Here is a 14,056-nt window from a genome sequence, read left to right on the forward strand (position 1 = left end):
GTAGGAAGACGGATATTCAAGTGGCTTAGAGGGTTTGGGAAACATAATTTTAACAATTAAAACACATTTTAACTTACTGCTGCTAACATTTGCTAAATAAAAAAAAAATAGCTATTTTCGATGCCGAAAGAGGGAAAAAAATGTAATTTAAAAAAATAAAATAATCCAGTAGAACCAGTGGGTTGGCATAAACCTTTCCTTCTAAGGGAAAGAAAAGTCAAAATGTGGGAGGTTGGCCACGCCCTGGTGGCCAGGTTTACGTTGAGATAAACAGAAATTTCCATCATTTTCGCAATTGTCTGAAGAAAAAAACATTGGTTTAATCGCAAATGTGAAATGAATGTAATATGTAGTAAATACTATTTTCAGTACATTGGTTTATCAACAATAAAAATCCACAAAGGCTTACTCAAGAATTTTAATTTTTACCCCATTTATTTTGTATTCAATTTTAATTTGTCTCATAGTGGTAATTTTAAAATTTATATAACTTATGAGCTAAAAAGTTTTTTTTTAAAGTTAAAAGAAATAATAGGAGTCCATCCGAAGAGTAAAATTCAGAATTGTATACTGAATTTGGAACGCTGACCTCTTTGGAATTAACTCGATTGTCACAGCGCTACCGCTTAAGATAGTAAACAGTCTATGGCGATGGCTTGAATTTGTGTGATACTGTTGTGTTCCATAACAGTTAATAATGTATTCCATTCAGCCCAATGAAATAACGAACCGAAAAATGCCTGCATTTTTGCAGAGCATAGAAGTTGAAAATTTCAAGTCATATCGCGGTAAATTCGCTATTGGACCACTAAAATCGTTTACTGCGGTAGTAGGTCCCAACGGTTCTGGTAAACAATCATTTTACTTATTTTAATAATTTAAAGCTCTAAAGCTAAATATAAAAGCTAAACATACTATTTTTCTTGTTTTTAGGTAAATCAAATTTTATGGATGCCATCAGTTTTGTTATGGGAGAGAAGACATCTGCTTTGAGAGTTAAAAGACTTAGTGATCTTATCCATGGTGCTTCTATTGGAAGACCTATTTCTAAAGTGTATGTAGTTAACATGAGCAAATTATTCCATTCTGTGTTAGTGCTGTTCTAACTTATAAATAGTTATTTTTACAGTTTCTTAGTAATAATATTGACAATTTCTTTTTCGGTTGATATTTCACTTTGGATTCTGGAGTAACTTAAACCAATTGAGTGATATTTCCAGTGATTACCTATTTACATGTAAAATAATTCAAAATTAGTTATAGTTTTTTAACCCATCACCAGGTAACATGACACTATTTCACTTGTACTCTGTATTGATAGCAAGTCCTACCCATCACATCATTTTAAATGAGATGAGTACATAGAGTTGACCCATCTTAATACTGAAATAATTTGTTTACTTTCATTTCTCGTTATTGGTGACCAAAATACTACTGCTTCAACTTTATATTTCTGGGTACATGAAGGTTGTTAAAGAGTAGCTATTTATATATAGTGTTTATTCACCCCAAACTTGCTTTCCAATTGATTAAATAACATAGTTGATGGTTTAGTAACCATGTCAGAACAGATTAACATTAAATAGTAATGTAACCCACACTTCACACTAACAGTACTTGCATATCTAGACCAGTCAAGTTGCATATCCAGTCCAGTCAAGTACTTAAGTACTTACATATTTATACTTATCAGTATAAGCTGATTCGTGTGCATACAAATTTAGAACTCTGAAAGATCCTTTGGGATTTGGTTATCTCTTAAAGGAGTAGAAGTTGATAATTGTGAACCAATTACATCAGTAATAATGTTGGAGATTTAATGAAAATGGTGCTGTACTTAATTGAGATTAAATATAAACAAATGAAATGAAAAGAAAAGTAGTTATATTCTTTGAAATCAACATGATAATGTAACAAGATAATACATACATATAACTAGCTGTTTAAATACAAACATGACACTAGAGGTCACAAATTAACAATACATCGAATTGTTGTGGCACTATGAACAATGATTTAAATCCTTCACAATCTATGTTGCTAATTTTCAAAGTAAAACATTGATAAATACACGAGCAGCTAATTGTGAACTAAATAAATATACACTTGCGAACTGCTAGGTGCTATTGGACACAGTTAGCTACTTTTGGGATACAATTATATAATTTGTATGGGAAATAAAATTGTTTTAATTCAGTTTTATAGAAAAGTTAATTATTCACTCATACCATTTGTTTAATTTAGTGCTTCAGTAACTGCTGTATTTTTGATGGAAGATGGTGCCACGAAACGGTTTACAAGGACAGTTCAAGGGTCATCATCTGATTACAAGATTGACAGAGAAGTATTTAATATTCTCGTTTTTCTATTCTTATACTTCATTTCTATTTCCTTTATTTAACCATTATGATTTTTAGCCTGTATCTACCCAAAAATACCTTGGTGACTTGGAGTCTATTGGCATCAATGTGAAGGCGAAAAACTTCCTTGTATTTCAAGGAGCTGTGGAATCTATAGCAATGAAAAACCCTAAAGAGTTAACTGCACTGTTCGAAGAAATCAGCGGGTAAAGTTTACAAAATTCTTATAATTTATGCACCAATGAATAATTATGTCTCTAACAATGTTTATTCTAACAAAGATCTGGAGCATTAAAAGAAGAATATGACCATGTTAAGTCTGAAGTGTTAAAAGCTGAAGAAGAAACTAATTTCACCTATTTAAAAAAACGAGGTGTTGTTGCTGAAAGGAAGGAAGCAAAAATGGAGAAAGACGAGGCTGAAAAATATCAACGACTAAAGGATGAGTTGGTATGTCTCAAATATAAACTTTGGAAATTAAATGTCAATTTTGTACCTTTTTAATTTAATATTTATGTTTTCAGGCTGAAAAAGAAGTAGAATATCAATTATTTAGGCTGTATCACAATGAAAATGATATTCAGTATTATGAAGGTGAGTTAGCAAAAAAGAAAAAAGATGTAGAAAAAGTTGAAAAAAAGAAGGAGCAGGCTGAAGAAGTTTTAAAGGAGAAAAAAAAAGAACAAGGAAAAGCTAATAGGGAGCTAGCTAAAATTGATCAAGAAATTAGAGAAGTTGTAAGTAAAACTAATTAATAACTCGGAATACTTTAGTTTCTGAATGTTTTCTAAGAAAAAAAGCGTATTTGTCTAATATTAAAGAGAATAATCAGAACACAGCAGTTGTCAAAATCCATCTACTACTTCTTAAATAGTGTGGTGGTCATAACAGTCTAGATTACCTCCTTTTTATCATTTCCTCTTTTATTTTATTCCTGATTGTTTGAATTGTGTAGTTGTAAATAGCATGACAGCCCATTGTTTATGATTTCAATAAACAATAATTCAACTAACAGTATTTTGTATTGACTTACTCACTCACTCACTGTTGGGCACTACAGTCCTTGTAGGACCTGAGCCTCTGCCACCATTCTTCCTCATGCCTCGCGGTCTCCAGCGATACTCCTCCAATTTTCAATCCCCATCCCTAATTATTGTTTTGTACATCAAAAGCTTTGCTTTCCTTGAAAGACTTTTGTATCAGAGAGCTTTTTGCTGGGCATAGAAACATCTGGTTCCTGCCACCATTCTGCCCTTAATTTCTACTTCTAAATTATTGTTCTCCGTCACAACTTCTCCCCGGTCTGTCTAGAGGTTTTCATATATTTAGACTTTTCACTATTTATGATAATTCCTGAATCCTGTGTTGCTCTCTTGAATTCTTCTACATCACCGGCCAGTGCTGTTATGGTTTCCCCTGTGATGGCTACATCATCCGCATAAGCCATGTGTTGTGTGAGCCTATTGTAAATGGTGCCACCCGGGTTTGTCCTTATTTTTCTAATGGCAACTTCTAGGATTATTAGGCCACTGTTAATCCTAAAGCTATTAGTGATGCCCACTCGAGTTTTCACCTTGCAACTAGTCCTTTCCAAGGTCATCTTTGTTAATCTTATTAACTTACTAGGTATTCCCAGTGACTGCAATGCCTTTAATAATTTTTCTCTGTCTACACTATCATAAGCCTGTCGGAAATCAATAAAGAAGTGGTGTAAGTCAACATTGTACTCATACGTTTTCTCGAGCATTTGTCTGATCGAGAACAGGTGGTCTGTTGTTGACCATCATGGGCAGAAACCGCTCTGGTACTGGCCCATCATCCTCCTACAAATTGCTACCGACAAGATCTTGTAAACTGTTGGCAAGAGCGCTATACCTCTGTAATTTTCACATTGTAGTCCCTTTCTTATGTATAGGGACTATAATAGCTTCTCCCCAGTCAGCCAGTATTATTTCTTTCATTCATATATCCCATATCACCTTGGAAATCTGTTCCCAAGTGTCTTCCCCTGTGTATTTAATTAATTCTGAAGGGATTTCATCTGGCCCTGGAGACTTATTATTTTTCAGGGACCAAATTATGTCCATAATTTCCTCCTTGTCTGGTAGTGCCTCCTCATCAATATCCTCATCATTATTAGATTGACATGCAGTATAGCTAATGATCATCCTTTACTAATTCAGTACTTGTTATAACTTGTAACAAGTACTATCAATGCTTGTTTTATTCCTAGAATTACACTCAAACAGGTTTTTCCTATTAAAAACTTCATATGATATGGCCACTGTGAACTTTTTCTTATGTTGTGTCATTATCATTTATTGTCAATTCAAAACAAGGGTACACATTAATTAACATTAAATTGATTTTTAACGGGTTTGGTATTATTTATGATATTACTAATTAAGTACTAAAATTATCCGTGATGTTTGACCCAAAACAACTCTTCAGGAGTCGTTCACTGATTTGGCATGGGCCATACAAAACAGAGATTCTCATCATTAAAATTGCACTGATTATAGGCATTAAATAAGACATCTTTGATTGCTGATAGGTTAAACTACTTAAAAATTAATTTAATTTAAGCAATGCAAGCAGCCTTATTTCGTCATTTTATATTTTTTACTTTATCAAGAATTCCAATTTAGTTATTGATTCTTCTTTTTTAGGAAGCTGAGGTTAATAAGAAAAGGCCTTCATTCATTAAAAGCAAAGAAAGAACAACGCATTTAAATAAAAAGTTAAACACAGCAAAGAAGTCCCTAGCTGAAGTTAGGCAAGCAGCCGAAGCACATGCTGAGGATACTAGACTGCTTGAGGAAGAGCTTGCCGAAGTAAATAAGAAGAGAGAGGAGTATGAATTGAATGAGAAGGATGCTTCTCAAAGTCAAGGCAGAGATATCACGTTAGAGGAAAACCAGGTAAAGAAAGTTATCCGGTTTTTTCTTTTTAATTGTCATCTAAAAAAAAAACTTTTTAATCGCAGATTTCTAAAAATAATTCACCCAAAATTTCCATTAATTTTCAAAGTTGAATCAATTGTTCTTGACTTGATAACTTTGTTGATACCTGTTTTTATTACATAATATTTTAAAAAATAAAAAATTTAATTAAATTAGCTGAGAAGATTAATAATTTGGCCTTGTTTCAGTCATCCATTCATTTAAGATCATGTTTATTTTAGAATGCTTATCAAAAGTTATTTAAAGTTTCAATAATGATGATAATAAAAAGCTTAACAAATCTGAAGGTTAGATGCCGATACTATCGATTATCTCATACATATCTATTTTCACAGACTCCCTTTAAAATCCCATTCCTATGTTTGGGCTATACATTAACCTATTAATTATAATGTATTTGCTAATCAATAAAACTATTGTTATTAATACTAATTATTTATAGGTTCAGGAGTATCATCAGCTTAAGATTGAAGCTCAGAAGAAATCAGCTCAGTATCTCCAAGATTTAGATTCCATTAACCGTGAACAGAAAGCTGAGCAAGATGAGTTAGATAATGAAATTAGGTTGATGGTTCAGTTGGAGAGTCAGATCAAGCAAAAAACCCATGAAAAAGAAGAAGCCCAAAAACGAGTTGATAAACTCACTGACCACATAAGGTGAACTAGCCAAATGATTATTTATTACAATCTATTATAATCTTACTACCAAGTGATTATTTATTTTTACAAAGTGATATCAAAATTTATTTAACAAGACAAGGTATTATTAATGATAAAAGATTAATTGATGAACATTTGTAATAAACCAAGAAAATAATGTTTTTAATCCCTTCAAAATTTGAGGTTTTATATTTTAATATATAATGAAGCCAAAAATGTTATATATATAAAAAAAGAAATCAGTCTGTCTATTTTCCACTGTTTTTCTCTAGGATTATTGGTCCAATATTTTTTAAAATTTAGATTTGACTCCTAAGTCACTGGTCATCCTCAGTGCTAGGCATTACTTTGAACCTAAATCAACTCCATTCTTAAAGATAGAGGACAGATATACTCTTTTATTTATTTATTAAAAAATAATTTAAATAATCAATTACTGTATTATAATTCACATTAGGTTTTGTTTAAAAAAATTAAATTAAGCTTTTAAATTATTATTATAGGAGTAGTGAACAGTCATTGGAAGAACAAAAAAAGCTTCAGCAAGACTTGCAAAGTGATGTTGGAACATCAAAAGACAAGGTTAAGGAATTGCAAGCCGAGTTGGATTCGATTATGGAACAACTCGGAGATGCACGAGTGGACAAGCATGAAGACTCCAGGAGGAAAAAGAAGCAAGAAATTGTTGAGAATTTCAAAAGGAATTTTCCTAAAGGAGTTGTAAGCTCTTTTTTTTTTTTTTTTTTTTGTTTGAAAGAATAACTGGTATTATAGATTTTAATGATTTAAAAAAAAAAAACACTGAAAAATGTATATCAATTTTATTGTTTATGTAGTATTGATGTTTTTTAATTTTTTCAGTATGATCGTATGATCAACATGTGTCATCCACAACATAAGAAATTCAATGTCGCTGTAACAAAAGTTTTGGGTAAATACATGGAGGCTATAGTAGTCGATACAGAGAAAACAGCTAGACAATGTATTCAATATTTGAAAGAAAATCTTCTGGACCCTGAGACATTTTTACCTTTGGATTACATTCAGACCAAACCCCTGAAGGAAAGACTAAGGTTAGTTAAATTGTATGATTGTTTTTTAGATCCTAGTTAACTTATTGTATTAATGTGTTAATTTAGTATTGTAAAAAAGTTTCGATGTATAACAAATTAAATTATCTGAAAAAAATTATAATGAATTATTGTTTATTACAGGGCCATCAAAGATCCAAAGAACACTAGGTTGTTATATGATATACTTAATTTCCATCCACCTGACATAAAGCAGGCAGTTTTATTTGCAACAAATAATGCCTTAGTCTGCGACACTCCTGAGGATGCAATGAGGGCTGCATACGAGATAGACTCCAACAGATATGATGTAATAATTAATTTTTAAATTCATAAATAAATTTTATTATCAATCCACTTTACTGGGTGCTTATGGAAATTAAATTCATAATCAATTCATTTTGATATTTCTTATTAAAAAAAAATAAAAGTTTAATGTTTAAATAACTTTTTTAAGGCGGTTGCGTTGGATGGAACCTTCTATCAGAAATCAGGTATTATGTCAGGAGGTAGCTTGGATTTAGCGAGAAAAGCTAAAAGGTGGGATGAAAAGCAGATGTCTCAATTAAAGTCCAAGAAGGTAATTTGACATTGTTTTATTTGTTAATTATTTTAAAGTATTTTTGTGTCTATATTAATTTACATTGAATTCTTTTAGGAAAAATTGACAGATGATCTCAGAGAAGCTGTAAAGAAGTCAAGAAAAGAATCAGAGTTAAATACTGTGGAATCACAGATTCGAGGATTGGAAACGAGAATAAGATATGCAAAATCTGATAAGGATAAAACTGTAATTACATGAGTTATTTTTTATTGACATTTGTCATGTAAAATGAATTTTATTGATGTCTTTGATGGTTATGGCCTTCAAAACTTTCTCTATTTTATCATTCAGATTCTCAAATTAAAGTATAATAATTTTAAAACACCTAACTTCTGGTTTTTTGTTTAATGTTTGAATTTTGATTTATTTTACAGTTAAAGCAAATTGCTGATCTTGAAAAGGAGTTGAAAATTTTGGAACAACGTTATGAAGATAGTGGTGTAAGTTATTTTCTTTTTATGATTTTTAACTTTTAATAAACTACTATTATTCAAATAAAATACTTCAAAAAACTTATTTGCTTTAAATTGCTGAAAACAATTATAAGAGATTCCAAATAATTTGGACTCCTTGGTTTAAACCGTTTAAAAAAATAAATATGGAGGTCCCTATGAAGTGAATGAAACATGTATTTTTACCTATTCTAATATAAGCAGTTTATTGCCTATCAAATGATAATAAAGCTAGTCATAAACCTAGTTATTATTTTTTAGAATGGTAATGTGGATTCCTAACTTTTAACCAGATATATTAGTTAGATATAAATATTACATTAATGTATTCACACCTCAAATAGAATATATTTTGGTTAAAAGTTTGGAATCTACATTACCATTATATATATATTATTATTAGGTTCAAATTAATCTTAAACCTTTTATTTAATTTGAATTATTTTTCTCATCCCCTTTTAATTTGTGGATTGTACAATTTTATGTAAAATACATTGAAAAGAAATATTGCCATTAATACTCATCAGTGTTTCTTTCATTGATAAGGTAAAGAGGTATTAATAAGAATATTTGAAGCTTAAAAGAAATAGATAGATAACAACTTTTTGTTAAAAATGTTACATTTTTAAAATTAGGAAATTTTGACTAGTTATTCGAAAAGTAGACATTTTTATTATGTTTTTAATTTTGAGTGATTTTGTTGTTGAATATTTAGTTCATTTGCTTGAATGCTACTTTTATAGCCTAGGAGAGAAAAGATTGAAAAATCCATGGCAGAAAGGGACCTACGTATCCAGGACATGAAGGAAAGGATGAACAGTGTTGAAGATGTTGTTTTCAAGGATTTTTGTACTAGGATTGGGATGGCAAACATCCGTCAGTACGAGGAGAGAGAACTAAGGTTTGTAATATTATTGTTATTATATTTCTTAATTGTATTATCAACAGATAAACTTTATCAGTGTTTTTTGCCATTCATTAGTTTAGTGTTTTAATAAATAAATAATAAAGAAATAATAGAAATATAAAAATAAAAAAGTTTTTTGGGTGTATTTTAAATCTTTCCAGCCTTGAAAAACTAGGTGAGATGAATTGCCTAAATTTGTGTTAGCTGGGTGTAAACCGTTCTTAGGACATATTGTAAGTTGTGTTAAATTATTTAAGTCTAGTTGATTTTCATCGAGTAGAAAATCTCAATGTGAAGCAACTAGATTTAACCAATTCAACACAACTTAAAAGACTTCCCGACAGACTTAGCTTAATTTTTAGTCAATTGGACTTACCTTGTTTTTCGCAACAGCCACAGAAATAGTAAATATCTAGTGAGTCCACTCGCACAACTTTTTTATTTATGACCCCCTACCTAGCCATCTCTAACATACCAGGTGGGGGGTTAGCTAGAGGTATCCAATCTGTTATAGCTATAGTGGTGGGTGTCAAGCTTACATTACGTGCAAATGCCACGGCAATAAAAAAAGTCGATGCCTCAGGCCGGATTCAAACCGGTGCTGCCAAAGTTCCCAGGTGGCAAAGGCATGCGCCTCAACCACCCGAACTACTGATATTTACATATATTTTGAGTTACTTTTATTCTGTATTTTCCTGTTAAAATTTTCCAGCTGTCACACAAATATCAAGAAAGACAAAATGTCTCCAACTTAAAACTTTCACTAAAATATGTGTTACCAGACCTTTCCACTGCTCGCAGACCACCAGTTGGAAACTACTTATTTAAATTAATTATACTTGAAAAATTAAAAATTCATTCTGATTCTTTACTAAAAACCTAATACAATTTGATTTTTTACTTACAATAACTTGAATTAAGTACCTTTTTTGTTTATAGATCTCAACAAGAAAGAATGAAGAAAAGAATGGAATTCGAAAATCAAAAAAATCGAATTGTTAATCAGTTGGAGTTTGAAAAATCTAAAGACAAAAAAATAAGAGGTGATTTAATTTTATATATTAAATATTATTTTTTAAACATGTAATAACATAAAATGAAATATTGTAAATAACATAGCTTCCAAGGAAGGAAATATTGGGTTTATGTATTACCTTAATTTAATATGTGATACATTTAGTGAATTTATAGTGGGGAGTGGTTATTACTTACTGATTATTTTAAGAATGTAATTATTAACTTTCAATTAAAGTTATTATTAAATTATTCAACAACTAACCCTCAGTTATTCCGAAATAAATTAATAATAATTAATTTAATTTCAGACAATGTAATTCGATGGGAAACAGCTGTGAAGGATGATGAGGAAGAGCTAAATATTGCTCGCATGGCTGAGCAGAAACAACAAATGGATCTGGAAAAGCATATGAAACAGATTGAGGAACTGAAATCTAAACGTCTCTTACATAAACAGGAGGCTGACAAGATGGAAGAGGCCATAGGAAAAGTAATCATTTTTTTAAAATTTAATATAAGAAGATAATTTTACTAATTTTAAGGATGTGTTAGTTATGATATATACTTGAATCAATATGACTAACTTTTGGGGGGGGGAGGGGGAGAGGTAAATTATATCCAGAGAATTTTCTAGTAATCACTAATTTTTCTACAGCAATCCATTGCAATTTTATATCTAATTACCTTTTCTAACGAAAAAGAGCTCTATAGTATTAAAGGCATAATTAACATTCTAATATTTCATATTAAAAAATATTTAGTTAATAAAAAATTTTAGTTACACTATCTTCTGATTTTATATATTTTTTGCCAAAATAAAATTGTTTATTAATCTTTACTTGTTAACAAGTTGGAGTTATGATTGCTGAATTTTCTGCCAGACAAATCCAATCTAAAATTTAATGCATTCCGGGGTTTCTAAACATTCTACCATAACATCTGTCTTAAGAGCTCAAAAATTGATTACTTAGTTCTATGGATAAATGGATTATTTCTTAAGGAATTATGTTGGTGCCTACATGAATAAATCCTGTTCCACTACAACCCATGAATTGGTTCGGTACCACTTGGTATAGAAATATTTTTTCTTTAAGCTCATCAACAAATTTTCTCTACCCCACTTTATAGATTCTGAATAACTCCCAAGAGGTTTTTCTAGCCTCAGACTAGATCCTTGGTAGATTTAACAGAAAAGTTAAGGAATTCTAAGAATTTTATAAAAACAAAAAAACAAATTCCATCTGCTTAGTGGGTCTAGAATGTTTAGATTCATCTTAATTTACAGGTTAATGTTTTAATCATAATATTTCATTTTTTATATATATTTTATAATAATAGTATATATTTACTTAAATTTATTGTCTTGTTTCTGAAGATAAAAATTAATCTGTAGAGAAGGCTTCATATTTTTTTATTATTTGAAGATTAAGCTTTTAAATATCATTAGCCATGTTTTTAGAATTGATAATAAAGGTCAAATTTTCTAGTCCTTTACTGTCTTTATATACTAATTGATTATATTATGTAATATTAGTATTTCCAATCATTGTTACTGTATTAATTCTTCTTGTCAGTAGTAATACATTTTTATTTATTTTCTCAGGCCAGAAGAGAAGTTGGTGCTATTGCTAAAGATATTCAAACTGCACAAAAATCAGTTACGAATATTGAATCAAAATTAGAAATGAAGAAACTTGAAAGACACAGCATTTTAATGCATTGTAAGGTAAGTCTAAACCAATCTTGTTTCCGGTATGCTGAGGGAAATAGGCAATGACTTTCTCCATTATCCTGTGGCTTGTCTGCCTGAAATCCTCAAATGCACTCTACTATTTTACCTTTATACGTCACACATTATACCTTTATTTTTTCCTTTATAGATGGAGGACATACCTGTCCCGATGTTAAAAGGCAATATGGAAGATATTGGCCAAGAGTCTACAGCTAATGATTCCAATGCCGACTCCAGCGTGGGTGGTTCTCAACAAATCCATGACAGGGAAAGCAGGTATTGATTGATCATATTGAGTACAATCCAAAAAATTAAACAAACTGCTCTTAAGTATTTAATTTCTTTTTTCTCTCAAGTATTTGACGAAGTTGAGAATTTATGTTAGAACATATGTGTATCTATTAAATGTGATAAAATCTCGTGGGAAATCTTAAATAGTTTTTTAAAGATTCATTAATTAAAGATGAATCATCCAATTTCTGGTATTTAAAATAATTTTTTAATTTTTAGAATTGTTGTTGACTATTCTGGACTTTCTGATAACTTGAAAGATATCGATGATGATGATGTCAAGAAAGTTGGTGATAAGTTGGCTAAAGTAATAAATGACCAAAATTCTATGCTACAAAAGATTCAAGCGCCTAACATGAAGGTAAGTTTCTGATTTGAGAATTATGTTCTTTAGTGCCTTTCCTAAAATACCTTAAACATTTATTTATTTTATTACAAGTGATAATTAAAGGGTGGTTGTCACTGCTAAATTTTGAGGAGTCCAGTTTCAAGTTGATTTGTAGTTACGTCCTTAACCGATTTCTACAAGGTACTGTTTTATTTAATTGTTTATTTAATAATTGTTTTAGGCCATTGAAAAACTTGAACTGGCTCGAGGAAAACTTGCTGTTACAAATGAAGAATTTGAAGCAGCTAGAAGGAGAGCGAAAAAGGCTAAAACTAATTTTGAAAGGATTAAGAAGGAGCGATATGATAAATTCACAGAATGTTTTGAACATGTATCGAACAATATTGATAATATTTATAAAGTAAGTCTTGTCAGTGTCTTTCATTTATCTGGTTGTTAATTGAATATGATAAGAATTGGTTCTTTATTTATAATGATTGAATAATTTCAATCCTTTGAATATAACATTTATTCATCAATACCTATTTTTTTTTTAATATAAAATCTATGATTGTAAGCTGAAAAATCCACCCTAATGACAGGGTCTATGTGAACAGCAAATCGTTGCTGAAAGTAGACAGTTTCAAATACCTCAGCTCCACAATAACATCAATAAATGATCAACGGACTGAGATAGACCAGCGTATAAAAAGCATGAACAGAGTCTTCTCTCAGTCAAGAATACTGAAATCCCAAAAAATCTCTAAAATTCTGAAACTAAGGGTGTATTATGCCATGATAAAACCAGATCTGATCAACAGATGTAAGATCTAGGCTCTAACAAGTACCCTAGAAAGCAGAATCGAGAGATTTGAATGGAAAGTCCTCCATACAATTACAAAAAAGATCTGGGATCAGAGCCTTAACACATGGAGAAGAAGAACTAACAGTGAACTGCTTGCAGAGAATAATCAATCAATATCTCTTGATAGGAAGGTAAGGAGGTTAAGAAGGATAGGACATTTTGGCAATCCATCAGGACGCCTCTTCACAATAATTAATACCAGTATAGTAAGCAAGAGACCACAAGGGAGGCCAAAAATCTGGGATAGACAGAATCAACAAAGATGCGTAAGAGCTGTATGCAGCAAACTGGAAAGCAGTAGCCCAATATAGGCAGGCATGGAGAGGGCTGGTTAGAGCAGCCATAGATCTACAAGGTCTGTAGAGCCAATTGAAGAAGAAAAAAAAAGGCTATGTTTCTTATTTGTAAAACAGATATTACAATGTATTATGTATTTGTCTGCCTGACAGATAGTTATACTTTACTTTTCAGGGAATCATAACTCATAAAACATGTGTATTGTGTATGGTCTTTTCATTTATTTTAACTGAAAGGAAGAGAAAATATTGGCACATCAATTGTATATTTACATTATGATCATTTACAGACATCTCTCTTTGTTGATATGGCCTTCTTTAAAAGGCTTTCATTTAAACTAACTCAGCATTTTAAAGCCCTAAACTTAAGTGTTTTCAAGATAATGCATGAAGAGCACTCTTATGCTAGCCATACGCCTATATCCCTATAGCCATACTCCTATATCCCTACAGCCATACTCCTATATCCCTATAGCCATACTCCTATATCCCTACAGCCATACTCCTATAT

The 14,056-nt window shown here is 30.8% G+C and overlaps 1 protein-coding gene across 1 annotated transcript in view; it reads left to right on the plus strand.

Moving 5' to 3' along the window:
- Window positions 1–630: 630 nt before the first annotated feature.
- The window catches only part of SMC1 (structural maintenance of chromosomes 1), a 17,187-nt gene continuing 3,761 nt past the window's right edge, over window positions 631–14,056 (plus strand). Inside the window, exons 1-21 of the mRNA XM_014419488.2 lie at window positions 631–848; window positions 934–1,054; window positions 2,245–2,344; window positions 2,418–2,566; window positions 2,642–2,810; window positions 2,885–3,097; window positions 5,030–5,281; window positions 5,766–5,980; window positions 6,487–6,703; window positions 6,845–7,056; window positions 7,198–7,363; window positions 7,511–7,633; window positions 7,712–7,843; window positions 8,032–8,097; window positions 8,853–9,010; window positions 9,956–10,059; window positions 10,342–10,523; window positions 11,637–11,759; window positions 11,914–12,041; window positions 12,276–12,417; window positions 12,626–12,805. Coding sequence (XP_014274974.1) covers window positions 698–848; window positions 934–1,054; window positions 2,245–2,344; window positions 2,418–2,566; window positions 2,642–2,810; window positions 2,885–3,097; window positions 5,030–5,281; window positions 5,766–5,980; window positions 6,487–6,703; window positions 6,845–7,056; window positions 7,198–7,363; window positions 7,511–7,633; window positions 7,712–7,843; window positions 8,032–8,097; window positions 8,853–9,010; window positions 9,956–10,059; window positions 10,342–10,523; window positions 11,637–11,759; window positions 11,914–12,041; window positions 12,276–12,417; window positions 12,626–12,805 — 3,303 coding nt within the window. The 5' untranslated portion in view covers window positions 631–697. The remainder of the gene's footprint in view (window positions 849–933; window positions 1,055–2,244; window positions 2,345–2,417; window positions 2,567–2,641; window positions 2,811–2,884; window positions 3,098–5,029; window positions 5,282–5,765; window positions 5,981–6,486; window positions 6,704–6,844; window positions 7,057–7,197; window positions 7,364–7,510; window positions 7,634–7,711; window positions 7,844–8,031; window positions 8,098–8,852; window positions 9,011–9,955; window positions 10,060–10,341; window positions 10,524–11,636; window positions 11,760–11,913; window positions 12,042–12,275; window positions 12,418–12,625; window positions 12,806–14,056) is intronic.

The sequence above is a fragment of the Halyomorpha halys genome, unplaced genomic scaffold (genome assembly GCF_000696795.3).
Source record: "Halyomorpha halys isolate HHAL.00 unplaced genomic scaffold, Hhal_1.1 Scaffold239.1, whole genome shotgun sequence".
In the NCBI taxonomy this organism is placed as follows: Eukaryota; Metazoa; Arthropoda; class Insecta; order Hemiptera; family Pentatomidae; genus Halyomorpha; species Halyomorpha halys.